At 42.1% G+C, this 27270-nt stretch overlaps 1 protein-coding gene across 4 annotated transcripts in view; it reads left to right on the top strand.

Moving 5' to 3' along the window:
- The first annotated feature begins 148 nt into the window (after positions 1-148).
- Positions 149-27270, top strand: part of dhx58 (DEXH (Asp-Glu-X-His) box polypeptide 58) — a 27485-nt gene continuing 363 nt past the window's right edge. The window contains exons 1-12 of one of the 4 annotated variants that reach the window (XM_036938249.1): positions 149-298; positions 468-680; positions 893-1097; positions 1447-1637; positions 1785-1898; positions 1996-2128; positions 2287-2472; positions 2586-2836; positions 2950-3261; positions 3510-3700; positions 3845-3935; positions 27129-27270. The exon at positions 27129-27270 is cut by the window's right edge and continues 363 nt beyond it. In XM_036938249.1, coding sequence (XP_036794144.1) covers positions 504-680; positions 893-1097; positions 1447-1637; positions 1785-1898; positions 1996-2128; positions 2287-2472; positions 2586-2836; positions 2950-3261; positions 3510-3700; positions 3845-3935; positions 27129-27134 — 1857 coding nt within the window. In that variant the 5' untranslated portion in view covers positions 149-298; positions 468-503 and the 3' untranslated portion in view covers positions 27135-27270. Of the gene's footprint in view, positions 299-467; positions 681-892; positions 1098-1446; positions 1638-1784; positions 1899-1995; positions 2129-2286; positions 2473-2585; positions 2837-2949; positions 3262-3509; positions 3701-3844; positions 3936-4975; positions 5958-9124; positions 9243-27128 lie in introns of those variants that run through there. The other 3 variants (XM_021624832.2, XM_021624830.2, XM_021624831.2) reach the window with 3 other exon arrangements.

Below are 27270 nucleotides of genomic sequence, written 5' to 3'. Positions count from 1 at the left end.
TAACCGATACGGCTCCTTACGTGTATTAATATCCCTATAACTCTTCTACTCTAACTATAATTCACATCCTTGTGTCACTTTACTTAGACATACTCTGTTGGCCCTCAAGAACTCCCTTGAATAGGACCCCTTCTTCACAAGAGAAGGAAGTGCTTTTGGTTTCGTTTTTCTGTTTGGGTGTCACCGGGGGGTGGATCTTTATCAGTGAAAACCCCTCTGTACTCAGAACCTGGTCACAACGGACCATGGACATTGTCTGCTGCTGATCCAAAACAAAGAGCTGCTTCAGAAACACTTGGTGAGCTGAGTTTGAATATGGCTTGACTTCATCTATAGCTGACTGCCACAAATGGTAGTAGTAGTAAGTTGTCGTACTGTAGGAACATTTGCAGTGTGTATTGCATTTGAGTTTTAAAATATCCTTGTGGTGCACTGCCTTTAGTCTAATGAGCGTTTTTATTTCTAAGGACAAGGAGCTGTGTGTGGACCAACAGACCAGTAGGATGGCAGACTTTGGGCTGTATGAGTACCAGGAGGAAGTGGTTCAACGGGCTCTACGGGGGGAGAACATCATCATCTGGCTGCCCACCGGAGGAGGAAAGACGCGGGCTGCTGTGTATGTGGCCAAAAAACATCTGGAGAATAACCCCGGAGCTAAGGTGGCTGTGCTGGTCAACAAGGTAGGTAGGGAGGGGTTACTAGAGCGTTGGGCCTATTTAGCAGATGTTTCAGAGTAACTGGCCAGGTAACTGACCCATCTTTGTAATTGTATCTAGGTAGTCTGACATTTTAGTATAGGCCTGTTGTTAAATTCCATACAAAACCAGAAAATATAGGTTCCACTATTCCCGGGGAAACCATGGCTAACTGTTGTTGACATGATGTTTTCCAGGTTCATTTGGTCGACCAACACTACAACAACGAGTTCAATCCCTACCTGGGTAGTGACTATAGCCTGGTGTCTATCAGTGGGGACTGTGACCAGAAGGACTTCTTTGGCTGCGAGGTCAAGAACTCTGACCTGGTCATCTGTACAGCACAGATACTGGAGAATGCCCTGACCAACCAGGAGGAGGGAAAACATGTCGAGCTCTCACGTGAGTGGCTACTCTGCTGCCTTCCACATATTGAATCACGGTATTGCTGTGAGGTGTGTGTAGTACACACTACTTGTTACTGATTATTTAGAAGTTAGGCTGTTGTAAGATGGCTCCCAGGCTTTGTTCCACTGTGCACCAGTAGCCCTTGGTATCAATCCCAATTGACAGACACGTCATGATAAAGACTATCTACACCTGACACAGTAAAGCGCTGGAACCTAAGCTAACACACTTAAAAAACTGGTCCATATCTTACCTTTAAACCATATGTTGAACTAGTATACAGTAAAACCATTAGATTCCATTAAGTTCACAATACCATTGTGTTCCTTTCTCCCAACCATAGAGTTCACTCTGCTGATCATTGATGAGTGCCACCACACCCATAAGGAGGGTGTCTACAATAAGATCATGGCGCGCTACGTGGCACAGAAGCTGAAGGGGGAGAGGCGGCTGCCGCAGATCCTGGGCCTCACTGCCTCTCCTGGGACAGGGGGAGCCAAGAGCATCAAAGGAGCTGTGGAGCATGTGCTGCAGGTCAGTTTCTCTCTCTCCGGTGGTCTTTACATGCTATTTATTCAGCCCCAACTTTCTTCCTGAGTAAAAAAAATGAATAATGTCCCTCATCTAACCCTTTACATTTACCCTTTACATTTAGCTCATTTCATTATTTATGGCCTTCAGATTTGTGCCAACCTGGACTCAGTGATTGTGTCGTCCAAAGTATACGCCCCTGAGCTGAAGAAAAAGGTCCCCAGACCCAGGAAAAGGTTTGACATCGTTGACAGAAGACCTCAGGTGAGTTAAATGCTGTTCTGTAAACATAGAGCCTTTGAACTTGAGAGCTGTATTGGTTTGAATTCAAATTCAACAAACTCCTGTTGTTTTGTCTCAGGACCCATTTGGGGATCACCTGAAGTTCATGATGCAGTTTATCCATGACTTCATGGCCTTAGGGCCTGAGTTTCCTGTCAGGGAGTTTGGCACGCAGGAGTACGAGGCAGACGTGGTGATTCTGGAGAAGAAGGGTAAATCATCCTCTCAGTATGAATTAATACCACATTATAGAACCTAAGCATAGGAAGTATTTTCATGCAGCAAATCACACAAGGAAACTTCCTCAGTCAATACCAGAGATTTGAATACTGTATTAAAACCTATTTTGGATGTGTGTTTCCTGGTGTAGGTGTGACAGACAGGAACAGACTGCTGGCCCAGTGTGCTCTCCACCTGCGTCAGTACAACGACGCCCTGCTCATCAATGACACTGTGCGCATGGTGGATGCCTTTAGGGTCCTTGAGTCCTACTATAGTACCAAGAGCTCCACCGCCATGGATGGAACCGACTTCTTCCTGCTTGGACTCTACCAGGGTGAGAACCTACAATCCCAAACTGTATGCGTGTGATTCTCTGGAATATTAAGGGTATATATATAGGAAGTTCAACTTCTGAACATTGAAAGTCAGTGTTCTGTTCCTCAACAGAAAACGAGGTGGAGCTGAGGAAACTGTCAGGCGATGCCCGGTTTGAAAACCCTAAAATGGGGAAGCTTCAGAACACCCTGCTGGAGCAGTTTGTCCAGGGTGGGCACTCCAGAGGGATCTTGTTCTCCAAGACCCGTAAAAGCATCTGCTGCTTGTATGACTGGGTGTCCAACAACCCAGCACTGCAGCGTGCTGGTATCAGAGCAGCCATTCTGACTGGCGCTGGCAATGGCATCAATTACATGACCCAGGTAACTTGACATGAAACTTGTGGAGGAATAGAAAGGTGGGTTGGAAAGTGCCAAGACCTGTGTTATACCAACAACTGAGCTCTGTTTGTGTGTTTCTGTGGTTGCGCTTGTAGAATGAGCAGAAGGACACAATCCGCAACTTCCGCCTGGGCTCCCTCAACCTCCTGATCTCCACCAGCGTAGCCGAGGAGGGCCTGGACATCCCAGAATGCAACCTGGTGGTGCGCTATGGGCTGCTGACCAATGAGATTGCACAACAGCAGGCCAGTGGCCGGGCTCGGGCGAGTGACAGCGTTTACTCTGTGGTGGCCCAGGCGGGGGGGCGGGAGGTGCGTCGGGAACTCCTCAATGAATGTCTGGAGGACTTGACTGGCAGGGCCATCGGCGAAGTGCAGAGGATGGAGCCCAGGGACTTCCAAATGAAGGTAAGGCGATTCCTCATGGTGGTGAGGCTGGTATCTTTCTCTATGTTCTACCCCTGCATGTCTCTAATCACTTTGGGGAAAAAGGACAGACCTACACTCACTCACTTTCCTTTTTTTCCAGTATATGCCGTTTGAACTCGGCACCCAAATTATTTTTGTTACTATAAACTTTTGAGTTGAGCACGCCCGTTCCTCATGATCTAATCTTGTTTTCACTTGATTTCTTCTCTCTCTGCCTCCCCTATTAGATCACTGATCTCCAGACAGAAGCGTTGTTGACAAGACAGTTGGCAGAGCAGTTGAAGCTCAAGAAGAGGAGTCGTTTCAATGCTGCTACGGTTCAGCTCTCGTGTCGAGGCTGTTTTCTGCCCGTGGCCTTAGGCCATGACATTAAAGTCATTGAAAACGCACACCATGTCAACATCAATCCTGACTTTGAGTAAGTTGTGCTTCTCTAATGTCTGTCCTGATACTGTCACAAGACTTATTGGTCCACATTGTAAGGCAAAAAGAACACATATTTGAAGTGGTTCTGCATCAGTGTGTGTGAGGAGGTAACCTGTGCATGTGTGTTTGTTTTCAGGAGGTACTATAAGACCGGCGGGCAGCCCGCGCTGAAGACTTTCGAGGACTGGGAGCCAGGCCGTGTGATCAGCTGTGCTGCCTGTGGCAGGGTGAGGTTGACCTTTAATCTCTAGCTTTTTATTTTAGGCCGAGGCTGCGGATCCGTAGGCATATATTTTGCCTAGTGGCGCGCGCTGTTGAGTTGTGGCCCACATGAGTGAAAAATGCAGCCATTTACACAATCATCGTAAAACCTGAGGTGGTGTTTGTTGTCTTACAGTAACGTTATGCTATGCTATTACACTAAGTATACAAAACATTATGAACACCTGCTCTTTCCGTCACATCGACTGACCGGGTGAATTCAGGTGAAAGTTACAATCCCTTATTGATGTCACTCATTAAATCCACTTCAATCAGTGTAGATGAAAGGGAGGAGAAAGGTTAAATAATGATTTTTAAGCCTTGAGTGTGTGCCATTCAAAGGTGAATGGGCAAGACAAAAGATGTAAGTGCCTTTGAAGGAGGTATGGTACTAGGTGCCAGGCGCACCGGTTTGTGTGTGTAAAGAACTGCAATGCTGCTGGGTTTTTCACGCTCAACAGTTTCCTGTGTGTATCAAGAATGGTCCACCACCCAAAGGACATCCAGCCAACTTCATATAACTGTGGGAAGCATTGGAGTCAACATGGGCCAGCATCCCTGTGGAACCCTTTCGACACCTTGTAGAGTTCATGCCCCAACAAATTGAGGCTGTTCTCAGGGCAAAAGGGGGTGCAACACAATATTATGAAGGTGTTCCTAATGTTTTGTACACTCAGTGTATATTCAGTTCTGTTATGAACAATACTATCATTATGTGATCTTGCTGACATTGATTCAGCTTTGATCTCCCTTTATTAAACGAGCACCTTTCGCCAGAGTAGCCTGTTCTATACGATTAGAACAGAGACTGTACGTAAGTACAGAATCCTGCACATGCACAGGAACTTCGGAAACCTTTAGTCCCCGGGAAGAAAGGTCCAGGAAAAGTTGGATCAGCAGCCATTCCGTTTATCTTATGGTACTAGGATTATTCTACTGTCTTTTAATATGCTTATAAATGGAAATCTACATCAGTTTATTTGTTTATACATTTATATCTGAACAGCAATGGGGAATGGAAATGATATATAAGAATATTGCCCTGCTGCCCATTCTGGCCATCGAGAACTTTGCCATGGAGACTCCGGAGGGAAGAAAATTAGCCAAGAAGTGGAAGAACGTTGAGTTTACAGTGGAGGAGTTTAACTTCAGCACGTACTGTCATAACAAATTCCCTAACATGTTGGATTGATACGCTATTACACTGGAGGAAGGACTGTAACTGGGGTTTTCATGGTGTTTCCACCTCGTACTGTTTTCACCTTTCCACTAATCTTCTCTTCCTTCCTCTCTCTGTCTGTCAGTCTGTGTTGCTTAGTCTAGACTGCTTTTGTGTTACTTATGCATGATCCTGAAGTGTGTCATAGTCCTATGACAGGGGGAGAGATGCAGTGCCTTGGGTATGGTTGGCCCTGTTAAATCATGTGTGGCCAGGCCTCCACACTGCTATAGGCAGTGTGACGCAGCAGTGTGCTAAAGCATGTTACCCAATGGTCAGGGTTAGAATTAGCTCGTCAGCTTTGTTTATGCCCAAGGTCCTCTCTCCCTCTCTTTCCCTCCCTCTCTCTATCCTGGGTTTCTTCTGCTCCATCGCAGCCAAGCACGCAGAAACATGTGAACTTAGCACCCCTGTTCTAAGATGAACTCAAATGATCTGTTTTTCTATTTTTTAGCAAAGTAATATCAGCATGGTCCACATTTTGTCATGAATCTGTACTGTCTTTGTTTTAGATTGAACCTGAAACGTATACCTTTCGCCTGATACTCTTTGATACTTGATGCTACTTGATCATGAATGAAACGTTTTCAAATTGATATTTCAATATATTCCACAGGTATACTATTTTATTGTGTGTTCACAAGGGTGTACACTTTCTTGCCTAAAATGAATGAAATGATCTACTGTATATAATTTTTTCTGAACATGTATATATTGAATGTTTTGAATGAAAAATAAAAGAATAATAGATAACTACTAGATAATAGAAGTATATAGATCTCATCTTCATTCCTGTCTTCATACACTCTTCCACAAGATGGCGGTCTTAGCCTTCCAATGTCTACTTCCATACCTGCAGTAGAGGGAGCTCATGGTTTTAGATTCCCTCCTTCCCTAATCCCTGCCCTTTAGTTTAGTATGGGCAGAGATATTTAGTTTAGTGTGGGGAGAGATATTTAGTTTAGTATGGGGAGAGATATTTAGTTTAGTGTGGGGAGAGATATTTAGTTTAGTGTGGGGAGAGATTTAGTTTAGTGTGGGGAGAGATATTTAGTTTAGTGCGGGGGGATATATTTAGTTTAGTGTGGGGAGAGATATTTAGTTTAGTGTGGGGAGAGATATTTAGTTTAGTGTGGGGAGATATATTTAGTTTAGTGTGGTGAGAGATATTTAGTTTAGTATGGGGAGAGATATTTAGTTTAGTGTGGGGAGAGATATTTAGTTTAGTGTGGGGAGAGATTTAGTTTAGTGTGGGGAGAGATATTTAGTTTAGTATTGGGAGAGATATTTAGTTTAGTGTGGGGAGAGATATTTAATTTAGTGTGGGGAGATATATTTAGTTTAGTGTGGGAGATATACATTGCTCAAAAAAATAAAGGGAACACTAAAATAACACATCCTAGATCTGAATGAATGAAATATTATTATTAAATACTTTTTTCTTTACATAGTTGAAAGTCCTGACAACAAAATCACACAAAAAGTATCAATGGAAATCAAATTTATCAACCCATGGAGGTCTGGATTTGGAGTGACACTCAAAATTAAAGTGGAAAACCACACTACAGGCTGATCCAACTTTGATGTAATGTCCTTAAAACAAGTCAAAATGAGGCTCAGTAGTGTGTGTGGCCTCCACGTGCCTGTATGACCTCCCTACAACGCCTGGGCATGCTCCTGATGAGGTGGCGGATGGTCTCCTGAGGGATCTGCTCCCAGACCTGGACTAAAGCATCCGCCAACTCCTCGACAGTCTGTGGTGCAACGTGGCATTGGTGGATGGAGCAAGACATGATGTCCCAGATGTGCTCAATTGGATTCAGGTCTGGGGAACGGGCGGGCCAGTCCATAGCATCAATGCCTTCCTCTTGCAGGAACTGCTGACACACTCCAGTCACATGAGGTCTAGCATTGTCTTGCATTAGGAGGAACCCAGGGCCAACCGCACCAGCATATCGTCTCACAAGGGGTCTGAGGATCTCATCTCGGTACCTAATGGCAGTCAGGCTTCCTCTGGCGAGCACATGGAGGCCCCCCAAAGAAATGCCACCCCACACCATGACTGACCCATCGCCAAACCGGTCATGCTGGAGGATGTTGCAGGCAGCAGAACGTTCTCCACGGCGTCTCCAGACTCTGTCACGTCTGTCACGTGCTCAGTGTGAACCTGCCTTCATCTGTGAACAGCACAGGGCGCCAGTGGCGAATTTGCCAATCTTGGTGTTCCCTGGCAAATGCCAAACGTCCTGCACGGTGTTGGGCTGTAAGCACAACCCCCACCTGTGGACGTCGGGCCCTCATACCACCCTCATGGAGTCTGTTTCTGAACCGTTTGAGCAGACACATGCACATTTGTGGCCTGCTGGAGGTCATTTTGCAGGGCTCTGGCAGTGCTCCTCCTGCTCCTCCTTGCACAAAGGCGGAGGTAGCGGTCCTGCTGCTGGGTTGTTGCCCTCCTACGGCCTCCTCCACATCTCCTGATGTACTGGCCTGTCTCCTGGTAGCGCGTCCATGCTCTGGACACTACGCTGACAGACACAGCAAACCTTCTTGCCACAGCTCGCATTGATGTGCCATCCTGGATGAGCTGCACTACCTGAGCCACTTGTGCGGGTTGTAGACTCCGTCTCATGCTACCACTAGAGTGAAAGCACCGCCAGCATTCAAAAGTGACCAAAACATCAGCCAGGAAGCATAGGAACTGAGAAGTGGCCTGTGGTCGCCACCTGCAGAACCACTTCTTTATTGGGGGTGTCTTGCTAAATGCCAATAATTTCCACCTGTTGTCTATTCCATTTGCACAACATCATGTGAAATGTATTGTCAATCAGTGTTGCTTCCTAAGTGGACAGTTTGATTTCACAGAAGTGTGATTGACTTGGAGTTACATTGTGTTGTTTAAGTGTTTAGTTTAGTGTTGGGAGAGATATTTAGTTTAGTGTGGGGAGAGATATTTAGTTTAGTGTGGGGAGAGATTGTCAATCATGAAAGGCAAGATTTATTTCCAGTTCAAAGCTTTCTTTGGTCCTCATCTCCATTCTTGAAAAAACGTGTTAGTGTTTAGCAACTTCTAAATGAAAGATTTATCCACCTAATTACAAGATTAAATCTGTGTGTTTTGAATGGCCTTTTTTTGTTCCGTTTATTTTCTGGAAACAATTGACTGTTTAAAAAAAAAAAGACTTCATTGGGGTAAGCTTGGTTTCTCAACTCCACAATATGTACATCTCGCTGGAGTTGGGTTGCATGTTGAGGAGCACCTTCACCGTGTCACATGATTACTAATCTCTTCAAAAAGATCAACAGAGTATGAGCTTTTTGAGCACTGTCTCTCTAGGACATGTTTTATGACAACTAGGAATTATAGGAGATGATTTAGCCAGAAAAGCCTGCAAACCAGTGCCCATTCTGTTTTCATAGGGGGTTATCCGCTACAGACAGACAGACAGACCAGACCAGACCAGACCAGACCAGACCAGACCAGACAGGAGAATAGCTGATGTGATTTGGCTTAATCAGGCCTGGGCTCTGTAATCATAGCTGATGTGATTTAGCTTAATCAGGCCTGGGCTCTGTAATCATAGCTGACTACTTGGCTGATGCTAATTCAGTGCACGTTAATTGCAATCAACTCCTTGTCTGAAATGAAAGCAAGGTTGTTGAGCAACTATTTATGATGCAAAAGCCGTCTGATGGCAGTCTGTGATTGTGTGAAGGAGTTGATCAGATAAGTGCAGACATTGACTTGAGTGACAGCGACACGCCACTTCCACACAGTTTATACTAATGATAACTGCCTGACACTTTCAATGTTCAAGCCACTCCAATGTGAGAGATGACCTGGAAGTGAATTCAGAATAGCTACATGGAGAAAGAATGATACGGACAGGCCTTGAACATCATGGAATATTCCCTTTTCTCTCTCTCTCTCTCTAGGTGAAGGATTGGCCAAGGCAGCTCACTTCGTTGATTTTCAGGGTCTAGAGGACTAAGAACACCATGTTACCGGATGTTGTAATGCATGCCACAAACAAAATACATCCCCTCCTAACACATGGTGAATGTAATGGTACGTTATTTGTCCGAACTGGGTGGGCAGGGGGTTTAGAGCTTGGACTGTAGTATGTTGAATGAACAATAGAGGGACAGTATGACAGGTTAGAGGAAGAAGCAGGGAGAGGATGTCTGGTAGAGAGGTGGGGAAATGAGCACAGCAGGGATTACTGGAAAAGAAACAGCACTTTGTGTCAACATTTAAATGGTTCCTATTATACTTTAGCTTGTCTTTTTATAACATCAGCTTGGCTCTCTGTAAGATGTCTCCCCTGTTACGTATGTGTTGTGTGTGAATTACCTCTACATGCTGTTTTGTTTTTACGCACAGTGAAAAGCCTGCTGTGTCTGGCCTCTCCTCTGTCTCACACGTCCATACACACATACACTCACTCTCACATGCTGTACAAACACATACACACTTGGCACACTCAATGTTTTCCACACACAGGCACTTACAGACAGGCTCTTAGAGACACGTGCACACACTCACTTTAACACACACACAGACACATACTGCCAGTCACCAGGACATGGTCTCCCCTGAGATATGTTGTGTTGCAGCCAGCTGCCCAGCCAGGCTGAGTGTTTGTGCTCTGCTGCCTGCCAATGAGTCAACTGGTGCTGCTGTACCCTTCACTCAGTCCCCCTCCCTTCCCAGCAGAGAACCAGGTGACGGTCATCATTACCCTTCTTCTCCTGCCACTGCAGTGGATCCAGTTACAATTAGTTTTAACGCCACCACATGTTTCTACACTGAGACAGGCGATGACATGGGCAGTATGTATGAACATGGATGTATGAGTTTAGTTCCAAGCATTGACACGTGTGTGTGTGTGTGTGTGTGTGTGTGTGTGTGTGTGTGTGTGTGTGTGTGTGTGTGTGTGTGTGTGTGTGTGTGTGTGTGTGTGTGTGTGTGTGTGTGTGTGTGTGTGTGTGTGTGTGTGTGTGTGTGTGTGTGTGTGTGTGTGTGTGTGTGTGTGTGTGTGTGTGTGTTGGAGGCTCTTTTAGATCTATAGCACCGTTTGACCTCCATCAGAGAAGTCTAACAGATCAGTGTTGCACGCCATCACACTCAGAATGACAAAACACTGTCTGTTGTTGTTGTCTTGTGAATTCACTCAAAGCTCAGAGTTGAGTTGAGGGCTCAGTGGATATTTCAAAGGTCATAATCATGTCTCTCATCGTCTGTATGAGGAGAAAGCATACTTGAAAACACAGTAACTCAATTTATTAGGTGCTTCTTTTTGTGGAGGGAACATGAAAATGATTATAAACCAGTACATCAAGAAGAACATCTTTGTTGACTTCTGTTTCCTTTGAACCAAACAGAGCTCTCTAAAATGCAGTGTGGGCTGGAGTCAGTGGTCTGCTAGCCGTGACCTCACTTCAGAGCCAGGAGTTAACTCATTTTAAAGGCTACTTCATGCTGTATTATGGCCCTGATAAAAGGGAAGCTTGTCTTCTCTCAGTGCCACTCTGAGAGTGTCTGTGCTTTTGTCTCTTACTCACTTATTTTTTCTTCCTCGGAGACTGGATGGGCTGCCTGTGAGATTAGGAACTTTAATCGGAGCGTCGCCTTCATCACACCCCACTGTGTTCCTGTCACTGTTTGATCGAGAGCAGAATGAGGATAGGAGTATAGCATGACTTGAATGCTCTGACTAATTTATAAACAACATATTAACTGATAGTCAACTGTTTATAAACCCTTTACAAGTTACCCCAGGGGCAGACTGGGACAAAACAATCGGCCCTAGCATTTCTTATACAGAAAGGCCCATTTATTTGCTGGAGGCTCCCACACAGGACATTGTTTTTCCCTTGAGTCCCCCATAATTAGCCAGATAATGATATGTTTGTGAAAAAAATACAATAAAAAGTTATAGGCCCACTAGGCTGTATGTGCAATACCTTAACTTAGTATAAGGTATTGCCCATAGAACCAGATAAATATTTGTTTTAGTGCAGGTGCAGGAGACTTATATTGATATTGAACCCAGTCATCTTTCAGTGGGCACTGGTACATGTGTATCTGTGTAGGAAGTGATGCGTGTTGAATGTCATATGTGTGATCGTGTTGGCATGGACAGAAATGATTTTCTCTTACTCTTCCTTTCCCCCCAGAAAACAGTTCCTCTAGTTTTAATCTCTCCATTTAATCTGTCCAGGCAATCACTTATTCAGACATGATGAGGATTACTGGAGAAAGCTATTCATCTATAGTCCAGAAATAATGTCCACCATCTATCAAGCGCACCAGAAAATGAGCTTGGTGTGAAGAATAAATGTATAGTTTAGCTTATTTTTTTTCATAGCTTTATACTGTTTGCATGTGCTAGTGTGTGCATTTGTGAGTGTGAAAAAAATGTGGGTTGAAGTCATAAAACTCAATGAGGGTATTTTCTTACTCTGCTACATGTGCATGCTTGTGTGTCAGTGTTGTTCAGGACAAGGCTGTGGAGGGGGGAATATGTGAGAATGGTTGATGAACTACTGAGCACTGCCTGGGTTTAGGGCTAGGAAAGGAGGCCAGGCCTGAGGTTAGCACTGAGGGTAGTAGGGCTTACACAAATATGTCCCTCCCTCTCATGGACCAGCAAACTAAAGAGACAAGGGCACACGGACATCGCCTACTAAGTCTATTTCAATGCAGAGATCCAAAATAACATGCAGAGAAAGTGGAGACAAAACTAGAGCATGGCTAGACCACGGCTGTCCTGACAAATGTCTTAGAAATTACAATGTTGGAGAGTAGTAGTAGCTGCACCAACACTGTGAAACTCTTCTAGAATCTGTTAGACAGACGGAACACATGGAGGGAGAGAGGAGAGGCACTAAGCCAAGGTCATTGCAGACTGCAGAGAGAGACATTATTCAGCAACTATTGGTAGGAGGGTGAGAAAATAATATCAAATCAAAATGTAATCAACGTTTATTGGTTGTGTGCACAGTTTAGCAGATGGTACAGCGGGTGCAGTGAAATGCATGTATTACTAGCACTTCACAGTGCAGTAAAATGCATGTATTACGATCACCTCACAGTGCAGTAAAATGCATTTATTACTAGCACTTCACAGTGCAGTAAAATGCATGTATTACTATCACCTCACAGTGCAGTAAAATGCATTTATTACTATCACCTCACAGTGCAGTAAAATGCATGTATTACTATCACTTCACAGTGCAGTAAAATGCATGTATTACTATCACCTCACAGTGGAGTAAAATGCATTTATTACTATCACTTCACAGTGCAGTGAAATGCATGTATTACTATCACTTCACAGTGCAGTAAAATGCATGTATTACTATCACCTCACAGTGCAGTAAAATGCATGTATTACTATCACTTCACAGTGCAGTAAAATGCATGTATTACTAGCACTTCACAGTGCAGTAAAATGCATGTATTACTATCACCTCACAGTGCAGTGAAATGCATGTATTACTATCACTTCACAGTGCAGTAAAATGCATGTATTACTATCACCTCACAGTGCAGTAAAATGCATGTATTACTATCACCTCACAGTGCAGTAAAATGCATGTATTACTATCACCTCATAGTGCAGTGAAATGCATGTATTACTATCACCTCACAGTGCAGTAAAATGCATGTATTACTATCACCTCACAGTGCAGTAAAATGCGTGTATTACTAGCACTTCACAGTGCAGTAAAATGCGTGTATTACTAGCACTTCACAGTGCAGTAAAATGCGTGTATTACTAGCACTTCACAGTGCAGTAAAATGCATGTATTACTATCACCTCACAGTGCAGTGAAATGCATGTATTACTATCACCTCACAGTGCAGTGAAATGCATGTATTACTATCACCTCACAGTGCAGTAAAATGCATGTATTACTATCACCTCACAGTGCAGTAAAATGCATGTATTACTATCACCTCACAGTGCAGTGAAATGCATGTATTACTATCACCTCACAGTGCAGTAAAATGCATGTATTACTATCACCTCACAGTCCAGTAAAATGCATGTATTACTATCACTTCACAGTGCAGTGAAATGCATGTATTACTATCACTTCACAGTGCAGTGAAATGCATGTATTACTATCACTTCACAGTGCAGTGAAATGCATGTATTACTATCACCTCACAGTGCAGTGAAATGCATGTATTACTATCACTTCACAGTGCAGTGAAATGCATGTATTACTATCACTTCACAGTGCAGTGAAATGCATGTATTACTATCACCTCACAGTGCAGTGAAATGCATGTATTACTATCACTTCACAGTGCAGTGAAATGCATGTATTACTATCACCTCACAGTGCAGTGAAATGCATGTATTACTATCACTTCACAGTGCAGTGAAATGCATGTATTACTATCACTTCACAGTGCAGTGAAATGCATGTATTACTATCACCTCACAGTGCAGTGAAATGCATGTATTACTATCACTTCACAGTGCAGTGAAATGCATGTATTACTATCACCTCACAGTGCAGTGAAATGCATGTATTACTATCACTTCACAGTGCAGTGAAATGCATGTATTACTATCACCTCACAGTGCAGTGAAATGCATGTATTACTATCACTTCACAGTGCAGTGAAATGCATGTATTACTATCACCTCACAGTGCAGTGAAATGCATGTATTACTATCACCTCACAGTGCAGTGAAATGCATGTATTACTATCACTTCACAGTGCAGTGAAATGCATGTATTACTATCACTTCACAGTGCAGTAAAATGCATGTATTACTATCACCTCACAGTGCAGTAAAATGCATGTATTACTATCACCTCACAGTGCAGTAAAATGCATGTATTACTAGCACTTCACAATGCAGTAAAATGCATGTATTACTATCACCTCACAGTGCAGTAAAATGCATGTATTACTATCACCTCACAGTGCAGTAAAATGCATGTATTACTAGCACTTCACAGTGCAGTAAAATGCATGTATTACTATCACCTCACAGTGCAGTAAAATGCATGTATTACTATCACCTCACAGTGCAGTAAAATGCATGTATTACTAGCACTTCACAGTGCAGTAAAATGCATGTATTACTAGCACTTCACAGTGCAGTAAAATGCATGTATTACTAGCCCTTCACAGTGCAGTAAAATGACAAACAAGTAAACAAACAAAGAACAAACTAGACGCAAGAAATAAGTCATGTCTGAACGAATCCAATTACCTACCCAAATAACGCTGTACCAGTAATCCAAATGCAATCTATGTGTATATACACCAAAAATATATACTAAGAATAATATGTACAGCAGTAGATGTATTACAGTGAGCTATGTCAAGAATCCAGTATATAAATAAATATGCAGTGTGTATAAACAGTATAACAAAAATACAATGTACAGTAGTAGAAATATTAGAATGAGCTATGTGAAGAATACAGTATATGAATACACAGTGTGAAAAACAGTATAAGAGAAATGGGAAGTGTCCAGTGATTAATCTCTCTATATACAGTGTATTCGGAAAGTATTCAGACCACTTGACTTTTTCCACATTTTGTTACAGCCTTACTCTAAAATGGATTCAGTTGTTTTTTTCCCTCATCAATCTAGACACACTATACCCCATAATGACAAAGCAAAAACAGGTTTTTATATATAAAAAACTGATATCACATTTACATAAGTATTCAGACCCTTTACTCAGTACTTTGTTGAAGCACCTTTGGCAGCGATTACAGTCTTAGTCTTCTTGGGTATGATGCTACAAGCTTGGCACGCCTATATATGTGGAGTTTCTCCCATTCTTCTCTGCAGATCCTCTCAAGCTCTGTCAGGTCGGATGGGAAACATCGCTGCACAGCTATATTCAAGTCTCTCCAGAGATGTTCAATCGGGTTAAAGTCCGGGCTCTGGCTGGGCCACTCCTGCGTTGTCTTTGCAGTGTGCTTAGGGTCATTGTCGCCCCAGTCTGAGTTCCCGAGTGCTCTGGAGCAGATTTTCATCAAGGATCTCTCTGTACTTTGCTCCGTTCATATTTCCCTCAATCCTGACTAGCCTCCCAGTCCCTACCACTGAAAACATCCCCACATCATGATGCTGCCACCGCCGTGCTTTACCGTAGGGATGGTGCCAGGTTTCCTCCAGACGTGAAGCTTGGCATTCAGGCCAAAGAGTTCAGTCTTGGTTTCATCAGACCAGAGATTCTTGTTTCTCATAGTCAGAGTCCTTTAGGTGCCTTTTGTCAAAGTCCAAGCGGGCTGTCATGTGCCTTTTATTGAAGAGTGGCTTCCGTCTGGCCACTCTACAATTAAATGCCTGATTGGTGGAGTGCTGCAGAGATGGTTGTCCTTCTGGAAGGTTATCCCATCTCCACAGAGGAACTTTGGAGCTCTGTCAGAGTGACCATTGGGCTTTTGGTCACCTCCCTAACCAAGGCCCTTCTCCTCCGATTGCTCAGGCGGCCAGCTCTAGGAAGAGTCTTGGTGGTTCCAAACTTCTTCCATTCTTGTGGACTTTCAATTTTGCAAAAAAATGTTGCTACCCTTCCTCAGATCTGTGCCTCAACACAATCCTGTCTCGGAGCTCTATGGACAATTCCTTTCGACCTCATGGCTTGGTTTTTGCTCTGACATGCACTGTCAACTGTGGGACCTTATATAGATGTCCAATCAATTGAATTGACCACAGGTGGACTCAAATCAAGTTCTAGAAACATCAAGGATGATCAATGGAAACAAGATGCACCTGAGCTCAATTTTGAGTCTCCTGGCAAAGGTTCTGAATAATTACTATATGTAAATAAGGTATTTCTGTTTTTTATTTGTAATAGATTTTCCAAATTTTCTAAAAACCTGTTTTTGCTTTGTCATTATGGGGTATTGAAGAATATTTTTTTTATTTAATCCATTTTAGAATAAGGCTGTAAAGTAACAAAATATGGAAAAAGTCAACAGTTCTGAATACTTTCGAAGAACAGCATTCTCACATAGGTATTCCACTTGTCCAGGTGGGAGGGCGGTGTGCAGTGCAACAGCGATTGCGTCGTCCATGGATCTTTTCGGGCAGTATGCAAATTGTAATGGGTCTAGGGTGTCAGCCAAGGTGGAAGTGAATTGGTCCTTGACTAGCCTCTCAAAGCACTTCATGTTGACAGAGGTGAGCGCTACAGGGCGCTAGTAATTTACCGTAGCTTGCTTGGATACAGGCACAATGGTGACATCTTGAAACAATGGTGTTAATCTTTAAGGAAGTGGGGACAACAGACTGGGATAGGGAGAGGGGTGAATATGTCTGTCAACACTCCGGCCAGCTGGTCTGTGCATGCACTTGGTATGCCGTCCAGGCCGGAAACTTTGCGAGGGTTAACACTCTTGAAAGTCCTACTCATGTCAGCTACAGAGATCGGGAGCCCGCCGTCCTCATGAGCAGCAAGGGCCCACGACAGCGGCTCTGTTGTTTTCTTCGAAGCGGACAAAGAATATGTTAAGTTTGTCTGGGAGTGAGGCGTCGGCGTCCTCAACTTGACTTGTTTTCCCTTTATAATCCGGGACTGTCTGAAGTTTGAGTTTATTTTTATTTTTACAAGGACAGTGCACATCAATCAACGTTTCAGTAAAAGTGTCGGTTTTAGCCAGCCGGATAATTTTAAACCGCAGTAACCTGGGCAGGTTATTAAAAACAATAACAATACAGACAAATAATGAGCGGTGAGCACACGCAGAGCAACATAGGACAAGCAACACGTATCACACAGACAGAGCAACATAGGACAAGCAACACGTATCACACAGACAGAGCAACATAGGACAAGCAACACGTATCACACAGACAGAGCAACATAGGACAAGCAACACGTATCACACAGACAGAGCAACATAGGACAAGCAACACGTATCACACAGACAGAGCAACATAGGACAAGCAACACGTATCACACAGACAGAGCAACATAGGACAAGCAACACGTATCACACAGACAGAGCAACATAGGACAAGCAACACGTATCACACAGACAGAGCAACATAGGACAAGCAACACGTATCACACAGACAGAGCAATAGCACAAAAAGCAACAGAACTACATTTATAAAAACAACAAAGTGTTTCCACACCTCACAAGCTACAGACAACAAATAACATGGAAAGCGGCAATGCACAGCTAGGGATTATGTTCACAAGTCTGATTGGCTTTTAGCCATGTCTTCATGTTTTTTGTGAAGGTGCGATAGGTGGTACAGTTGTGTGTGTCTGATGGCAGTGTATTCCAGACATGGGAAGCTCTCAATACGAAAGCAGATTGACAATAGGTGCTTTTCCTTATGGGAACTATAGTCTCCTCTCATGGCAGACCTTGTGGATCTGCTGCCATGGGTTTGGGTTTTCTGTTCAACAAAAGTACTAAGTGGAGGGGGAGCCAAGCCATTTAGGATCTTGAATACAAGACATGCGTCGGTGTTTTGCACAATATTTTCCCAACTCTAGAGCTCATGCTTTCTGAGAATGTAACAGTGATGATGGCTATTGGGCTTTCTAACAAGCACTTTGGGAGCCTGTTTGTAGACAGACTCAATGGGTTTTAATGTTGTACAGCAAGCTTGGGCACAACTAGTCAAGCAGTATGCTAACTGGGGGAGTATCATAGATTTGAAGTACAGTTTTGCCACCTCTGTAGTCAAACAATTTTGTATGAATCGGAAGTTAGCTAGGTTGAATTTGGTTATTTTAGCTACCTTTTTCACCTGCTTTTTAAAAAAAGAGTTTGGAATCAAGTATGATGCCAAGGTACTTAAAATCAGATACCACCTGGAGTTTCTTCCCTGACACATAGACATCTGGCTCAGTTGCCCTCTTTGTGAAGAACATGCAGACTGCTTTTTTTCTTCACATTAAGGCGCAAACATGAGTCACTGAGCCCCTTTGTAACCTGGACCATTACACTAGTGAGTGCTTGTTTAGCTTGTTGTTTGCTCTTTGCATGCACATATAACACTGTACCATCTGCATACATTTGAACTTCAGACCCAGTAAAGACAGAAGGCAGATAATGAATGTACAGGCTGAACAGGAGGGGCCCCAGAATTGACCCTTGGGGCACGCCCACATCATAGCTGAGAGTGGGCGGCAGCTCATTGCTCACTGACACACTGGGTTCTGCCTTCAAGGTATGATTTCACCCGTCTGTCGTGACTTGACTATAACATTAATCTGAAGACGCTTATGTATCTCATTAACTAACTATGTTTTATTCTTAACCGATTAACCTTTCTGATCTCCCCATCCCGGATCCGGGTTCGTGAATACAGACTCAAGCTCATTACCATAACGCAACGTTAACCTTTCTGATCTCCCCATCCCGGATCCGGGTTCGTGAATACAGACTCAAGCTCATTACCATAACGCAACGTTAACTATTCATGAAAATCGCAAATGAAATGAAATAAATATGCCATCTCTCAAGCTTAGCCTTTTGTTAACAACACTGTCATCTCAGATTTTCAAAATATGCTTCTCAACCATTGCAAAACAAGCATTTGTGTAACAGTATTGATGGCTAACGTAGCATTTAGCATTAGCATTCAGCTGGCAACATTTACACAAAAAAACAGAAAAGCATTCAAAAAAATAATTTACCTTTGAAGAACTTCAGATGTTTTCAATGAGGAGACTCTCAGATAGCAAATGTTCAGTTTTTCCTGAAAGATTATTTGTTTAGGACAAATCGCTCCGTTTTCTGCGTCACGTTTAGCTATGAAAAAAACCCTGTATCCAGGATTGTGTAAATCTATCAGCAAGCTCATTAGCATAACACAACGTTAACTATTTATGAAAATCGCAAATGAAATGAAATAAATATGCCATCTCTCAAGCTTAGCCTTTTGTAAACAACACTGTCATCTCAGATTTTCAAAATATGCTTCTCAACCATAGGAAAACAATCATTTGTGTAAAAGTAGCTAGCTAGAGTTAGCATTTCGCGTTAGCATTTAGCGTTAGCATTAGCGTTAGCATCCAGCACGCAACATTAACAAAAACATAAAAGCCTTCAAATAAAATCATTTACCTTTGAAGAACTTCTGATGTTTTCAATGAGGATACTCTCAGTTAGATAGCAGATGCTCAGTTTTTCCAAAACGATTCCTTGTGTATTAGAAATAGCTCCGTTTTAGACATCACATTTGGCTACCAAAAAAAATCCATAAATTCAGTCCTCAAAACGCAAACTTTTTTCCAAATTAACTCCATAATATCGACTGAAAACATGGCAAACGTTGTTTAGAATCAATCCTCAAGGTGTTTTTCACATATCTCTTCATTGATACATCGTTCTTGGACACATGCTTTCTCTCCTGAATCCCAGGAGAAAATGACCGCACCTGAAGATTACGCACAAATTTAGACAAAGGACACCGGGCGGACCTCTGGAAAATGTAGTCTCTTATGGCCAATCTTCCAATGATATGCCTACAAATACGTCACAATGCTGCTAAGACCTTGGGCGAACGACAGAAAGTGTAGGCTCATTCCTTGCGCAATCACAGCCATATAAGGAGAGAATGGAAAACAGAGCTTCAGAAATTCTGCTAATTCCTGGGTGATGCATCATCTTGGTTTCGCCTGTAGAATGAGTTCTGGGGCACTTACAGACAAAATCTTTGCAGATTCTGAAACTTCAGAGTGTTTCCAAAACTGTCAAGAATATGCATAGTCGAGCATCTTTTCGTGACAAAATATCGCGCTTAAAACGGGAACGTTTTTTATCCAAAAATGAAATAGCGCCCCTAGAGCTCTAAGAGGTTAAATGAATTATGTAACAATTAACTATTTAGTATTTGGGGCACCACGAGAGCGGTTCTTTAAAGAGTTACCATCTCCCGAATTAAACTCTAAAAGGTCTTTACCTATCACATCCATAAACAGTCAACTTATTAATCATAACCTCGTATCATATCATCATTTTGAACAGTCGTAACCTCCTTGCATCTGCAAAAACCCGAGTCTTACTAATGATTCAGTACTACATATTGGTTTAGTTATTTACAGTGCCTTGCGAAAGTATTCGGCCCCCTTGAACTTTGCGACCTTTTGCCATATTTCAGGCTTCAAACATAAAGATATAAAACTGTATTTTTTTGTGAAGAATCAACAACAAGTGGGACACAATCATGAAGTGGAACGACATTTATTGGATATTTCAAACTTTTTTAACAAATCAAAAACTGAAAAATTGGGCGTGCAAAATTATTCAGCCCCCTTAAGTTAATACTTTGTAGCGCCACCTTTTGCTGCGATTACAGCTGTAAGTCGCTTGGGGTATGTCTCTATCAGTTTTGCACATCGAGAGACTGACATTTTTTCCCATTCCTACTTGCAAAACAGCTCGAGCTCAGTGAGGTTGGGTGGAGAGCATTTGTGAACAGCAGTTTTCAGTTCTTTCCACAGATTCTCGATTGGATTCAGGTCTGGACTTTGACTTGGCCATTCTAACACCTGGATATGTTTATTTTTGAACCATTCCATTGTAGATTTTGCTTTATGTTTTGGATCATTGTCTTGTTGGAAGACAAATCTCCGTCACAGTCTCAGGTCTTTTGCAGACTCCATCAGGTTTTCTTCCAGAATGGTCCTGTATTTGGCTCCATCCATCTTCCCATCAATTTTAACCATCTTCCCTGTCCCTGCTGAAGAAAAGCAAGCCCAAACCATGATGCTGCCACCACCATGTTTGACAGTGGGGATGGTGTGTTCAGCTGTGTTGCTTTTATGCCAAACATAACATTTTGCATTGTTGCCAAAAAGTTAAATTTTGGTTTCATCTGACCAGAGCACCTTCTTCCACATTAAAAGTCTTCTGGCTCAAGTCATGCATCTCCTATGATCTTGCAATGACACAGCAAGGCAGATTTACACTGAAGTGCTGTAAACACACACACCACAACATAGCAGTGTGGCTCACACACACCACACGGTCTGTTCTGGAACCTCAGCTGTACCACGGTACCACAGAGCAGAAGTGCTCCTTACAATACAGGTAACTGTCAAAATAATGGAAACACCAACATAAAGTGTCTTAAAAAAACATATGTCAATCTAAAAATCCCATGAAAATCAGTCTGTTATTAAGCTAGCGATATCTGGCAGAGCAACAGGAGACATTACGAAAAAAATCTGTTCTGTTTGGCCTAAAAACGAATATGACCCCGCTATGGAAAGAGGAGACTCATGAACTTCTCCATTTTGTTCTACGACCCCTACAAGTGTCACAGGACTTGTCTGAAGATAACCAGGTACCAATTAAAAAAATTCATGGAAGTAGTTTTGTGCCCCCCCCCCCACAGAATAGGGTTAAGTACAGTATGTGTACAAAAATATATACATTTGAGGTCGGAAGTTTACATGCACTTTAGCCAAATACATTTAAACTCAAAATTCCTGACATTTAATCTGAGTAAAAATTCCCTGTCTCAGGTCGGTTAGGATCACCACTTTACTTTTAGAATGTGAAAAGAGAGAATTACTTATTTCAGCTTATATTTTGTTCATCACATGCCAAGTGGGTCAGAAGTTTACATACACTCAATTAGTATTTGGTAGCATTGCCTTTAAATTGTTTAACTTGGGTCAAACGTTTCGGGTAGCCTTCCACAAGCTTCCCACAATAAGTTGGGTGAATTTTGGCCGATTCCTCCTGACAGAGCTGGTGTAATTGAGTCAGGTTTGTAGGCCTCCTTGCTTGCACACACTTTTCAGTAATTTTCCTCCCTCGTGATGCCATCTATTTTGTGAAGTGCACCAGTCCTTCCTGCACCAAAGCACCCCCACAACATGATGCTGCCACCCCCGAGCTTCACGGTTGGGATGGTGTTCTTCGGCTTGCAAGCATCCCCCTTTTTCCTCCATACATAACGATGGTCATTATGGCCATACAGTTCAAATTTTGTTTCATTAAACAGAGGACATTTCTCCAAAAAGTACGATCTTTGTCCCCATGTGCAGTTGCAAACCGTAGTCTGTTTTTTTATGGCAGTTTTGAAGCAGTGGATTCTTCCTTGCTGAGCGGAATTTCAGGTTATGTCGATATGGGACTCATTTTACTGTGGATATTGTTACGGTTTTCTTCCGATGAAGGAGAGGGTGACAAAAATGCAGCGTGATTATTTCGATTCATGTTTAATAAAAAGATAAACACGAACAATACAAACAATAAATGTAACGTGAAAACCTAAACAGCCTTATCTGGTGCAAACAAACACTGAGACAGGAACAATCACCCATGAAACGCTCAAAGAATATGGCTGCCTAAATATGGTTCCCAATCAGAGACAACGATAAACACCTGCCTCTGATTGCCTCTGATTGAGAACCACTCCAGACAGCCATAGACTATTCTAGATAACCCCATTATACCACAATCCCAATACCTACAAAAACCCCAAGACAAAACACAAAATACTAAGACCAGGGCGTGACAGATATCGATTATTTTGTACCTGTTTCCTGCAGCATCGTCACAAGGTCCTTTGCTGTTGTTCTGGGATTGATTTGCACTTTTTGCACCAAAGTACGTTCACCTCTAGGAGGCAGAACACATCTTCTTCCTGAGCGATATGACGGCTGCGTGGTCCCATGGTGTTTATACTTGTGTACTATTGTTTGTACGTATATCCTTATGTACATATTCTTTATCCCCTTACACTGTGTACAAGACAGTAGTTTTGGAATTGTTAGTTAGATTACTTGTTATTACTGCATTGTCGGAACTAGAAGCACAAGCATTTCGCTACACTCACATTAACATCTGCTAACCATGTGTATGTGACAAATAAAATTTGATTTGATTTGATTTGAATGTGGTACCTTCAGGCGTTTGGAAATTGCTCCCAAGGATGAACCAGACTTGTGGCGGTCTACAATTTTTTTTCTGAGGTCTTGGCTGATTTTCCCATAATGTCAAGCAAAGAAGCACTGAGAAGTTCACTCAGAAGTTTCTAAAGTCATTACATAATTTTCTGGAATTTTCCAAGCTGTTTAAAGGCACAGTCAACTTAGTGTATGTAAACGTCTGACCCACTGGAATTGTGATACAATGAATTATAAGTGAAATAATCTGTAAACAATTGTTGGAAAAATTACTTGTGTCATGCACGAAGTAGATGTCCTAAACAACTTGCCAAAACTATAGTTTGTTTACAAGAAATTGGTGGAGTGGTTGAAAAACACGGAATATATAATCATTCCTGAGCTTTCTCAGATATAGGACACTTCAAAACCTAATTACTTATGATACATTATGTGACTGTCTATTTAGCCATTTATGAATATGTTATTCAATGTGTTTCTATGGGCTATAGCTGCAATGACCAAATTCAATATTGTATTATCATTTTCTTCATTTCTATTTTATTTATACCTACAGGGGTTCCTAAAATAGCTAAATGATCCATGATATGGCCATCTAAAAGTAATTCCATCTGTTATCTTAGTAGACAGTGGTGAAAAGACTCAGGCACCCCTCCAGAATCCCTCCAGAATCTCCCATAAATGTATAATTGAGTTGAGATCTGGTGACACACACACACACACACACACACACACACACACACACACACACTTTAAAGTTGCTCTGCTCCTTTATGACTAGGTTTGCAAAGGGAGGGTATATTACTGGAGACGTTCAAAGTTTATTAACAGTAAACTACAAGAACGTTGGTATCTTTCAAGGATTTTCTGTAATATATTACAAGACATCTATTGGCCATTTTGGGTACTTCAGATTATCACAGGTGTCTAATTATCTCTGGCACTACGTGTGGCCTTGTCACATGTAAAATACATGAAATAATGAAATAATTAAATAAGAGGATTTTAAAATAGATTGACAAAGCTGTTATTCATTATCCTAAATATCAACCGTTAACTTAGTGTATACCATTGGTGTTTAATGTCAGCATGAATTATCCTTTATGCATTTTTTTTTACAGATGTATTTATTTTACAACGTGAATATATATTTGTTGTTGGCATCAAACTGGGGGCAGTTGTGAAAAGAGTGAATAGTTGGAAGAGTTGCAAAGTCATTTGAAAATAATTGTTGATTAGAGGTTATTTTCATTAATTAGGCTATTTTCTGTTGACCCATATGGTCTATCCACTAAAAACTCATAGACAATATGGACATAGATCAATACTATATATAAAAATGTATACTATATATGAACACATTTTTTCAAAGTTATACAAGTATAAATGACCAAAGTTATGATAGATTGACATAGATTTTCTGTTAATTACCAAAATTACTGAAGATTGCTGTAAATTACTGGTAGCTTTGCAACTGTATTTGAGACCCCCGCTTTCAAAGTCACTGAGATCTCTTCTTCTAGCCATGGCTGCCAAAATAATGAGCAACTTGGTCCTTTTTACATAGTACATGACCCTAAGCATGATGGGATGTTAATTACTTAATTCACTCAGTAACCACACCTGTGTGGAAGCACCTGCTTTCAATATACTTTGTATCCCTCATTTACTCAAGTGGTTCCTTTATTTTGGCAGTTACCTGTATGTTTCTCACTCTACACCTTTTGTGTTTGTCCAATACACAGTCTTAATTTAAAATGATACTGTATTGCAGGGTTCCCCAACTGGCAGCCTACGGGCCAAATGATTACTTCTTTGTTTCATTGTTGTACATAAAAGACTGTAAAAACACCAGGAAATCAGCTCCATGTCATTTTAATTTTGGAAATCTGTCCCCAGGTATTCCCATGTATAATAGAGAGACACGTTATTGTATAACATGTAAGTAAGGTTTGAAATGATCATGTTTTAATCAAATATTATATCTGTTTGGGATTCTTGGATGGAGAGTGACAGAGGGATATAGGATGGAGAGAGGGACACTTCTCTGGACTGCGATTTCTGACTGAATGTGACATTGATCACCTTCTCTAGCTGAACTGGACAGAAGAGGAGAACTGTAATCTCCAAGTACACTCTAATTGGATAGGAGGCCATGATGCAGAGTCCTTCAGACAAACAACAACAGACAAACAGAGCCATCAATCATGCAGAGAGAGGGGCCAGGCAGGCGATCAGCCTGAGGTCTGGTTGACGGCCACGTCAGCCGGCGGCTGCACATTAACAGTGGGTAGAGTTTTGACAGATCCAATTATAGAGAGCGCTCCATCGTTCTGCCATGCTATGGCAGTGCCCCCCGGACCCAACCAACCTACCAACCCCCAGCAGCCCACCAGCGCTCACCTGCCTACCTGCCTCAGACACACACCCAGCATAGTAGCCAGCCATCCAAATCTCCCCATGCCCCCTCCTGCTGCCTGGTCTCTCCTAAAGCCTATGATACTGTATAGCACTCAGGACTTTGATATTGCCCTCAAACTAGTGGTTTAAATAAAACCATGTTCTTTCCCTTGTTTGTGTTGGAGTAAATGCACAAATATGCTGATGAGATATTTCTCGGTTAAAGTACAGAAATAGTTGAGGATAATTGTTCCTGGAAGTCCTGCCTCAGACCAATAATATTTCTCTCCATGCCCCTCAGCCCCTCCACACCCCTCACCATCTATTTGTGTCTCTGTAGGTCAGCTGCTCTCTGTTCTGTCCATATAAAAAGTCAAAATGATAGGTTCTGTGTCGGAGAAAAGGAGTGAGTCACTTCACAACAAAGAGAGAGAGAGAGAGCACAGCAAACATCTGGCGAGAGAGAGAATTATTTTCACCCTCCCTCTCAATTATTTCAGAGAAAAACAGCGAACAGCGTACTTGTCAATCTTTTCCCTTTTCAATAGCTAATGTTCTATCTATTCCCATGCTACTCAACGTCAGCCAATTAATTCTATCAAGCTGTAGAAGTCATTTGGAATCACAGCGGGATTATTGGAAAAGGAAAGTGTGGACTCTGCTGTGTATTGTTGAGAAATGAACATCACCCAGTAAAAAAAAGAGGCAAATTAGCCTGAATGTACCGGGGGTAATTTCCCATCTAGCTTTCAATTTGGCCTTTGTATGTTACATCTCATAGGAGAGAGGACAGGTGGGTGGGCACGACATTTATGAGACACTACAGGAGGAGAGGCAGAAAAGAGGCAGAGAGAAAGAATGGAATTGTTTTTTTTTACTATAAGACAGGAAGTCATCATTTGTCTCTATTCAAGCCATAGCAGTAATGTGGGCTTTCTGTGTTTTTATGTAGTGTGGTTTGGATGTATTCTGTTTGGAACGATATATAATTTAAACAACATACTGTATATCATGTTTTTGTGGACATCTGTCCGGTTTACTCTGCATGCGTGCTTGCGTGCATGTTTTGGGTACGTGTGTGTATGAGTATGATAATGTTGGTGCCAGGTTGTGGTATGACAGTGTGTGATACATGTGTATGTCCCTTGAGAAAATAGATCTCCCAGGAGGCACCTCTTTCCATTTCCTTGTCTCCTTACTCCAGGCACTCCTTAGGCTCTCCTCTATAGAGTAAAACGTGTGTCTCTCTGGTCTATACTATATAGTTAAACCTATGTCTATCTGGTCTATACTATAGAGTTAAACCTGTGTCTATCTGGTCTATACTATATAGTTAAACCTATGTCTATCTGGTCTATACTATATAGTTAAACCTATGTCTATCTGGTCTATACTATAGAGTTAAACCTGTGTCTATCTGGTCTGTTAAATCTGTGTCTATCTGTTCTATACTATAGAGTTGAATCTGTGTCTATCTGGTCTGTACTACAGAGTTAAACCTGTGTCTATCTGGTCTGTACTGTAGTGTTAAACCTGTGTCTCTGATCTGTACTATAGTGTTACATCTGTGTCTATCTGGTCTATACTATAGAGTTAAATCTGTGTCTATCTGGTCTGTACTATAGAGTTAAACCTGTGTCTATCTCATTTATACTATAGAGGTAAACCTGTGTCTGCTGAGAGAGATGAGCCACCTCCTCTTAAGTCTCTCTAAAGGCTTTCCATCATTCAGCACAACACCAGCCCGGGCAGCTGGCTAGCGGCTGATTCCAGAACAGCTATCTTTGTCTGCTCCACAACA

Source organism: Oncorhynchus mykiss, chromosome 12 (assembly GCF_013265735.2).
Source record: "Oncorhynchus mykiss isolate Arlee chromosome 12, USDA_OmykA_1.1, whole genome shotgun sequence".
NCBI lineage: Eukaryota > Metazoa > Chordata > Actinopteri > Salmoniformes > Salmonidae > Oncorhynchus > Oncorhynchus mykiss.
This window is presented reverse-complemented; position numbering and strand designations above follow the sequence as displayed.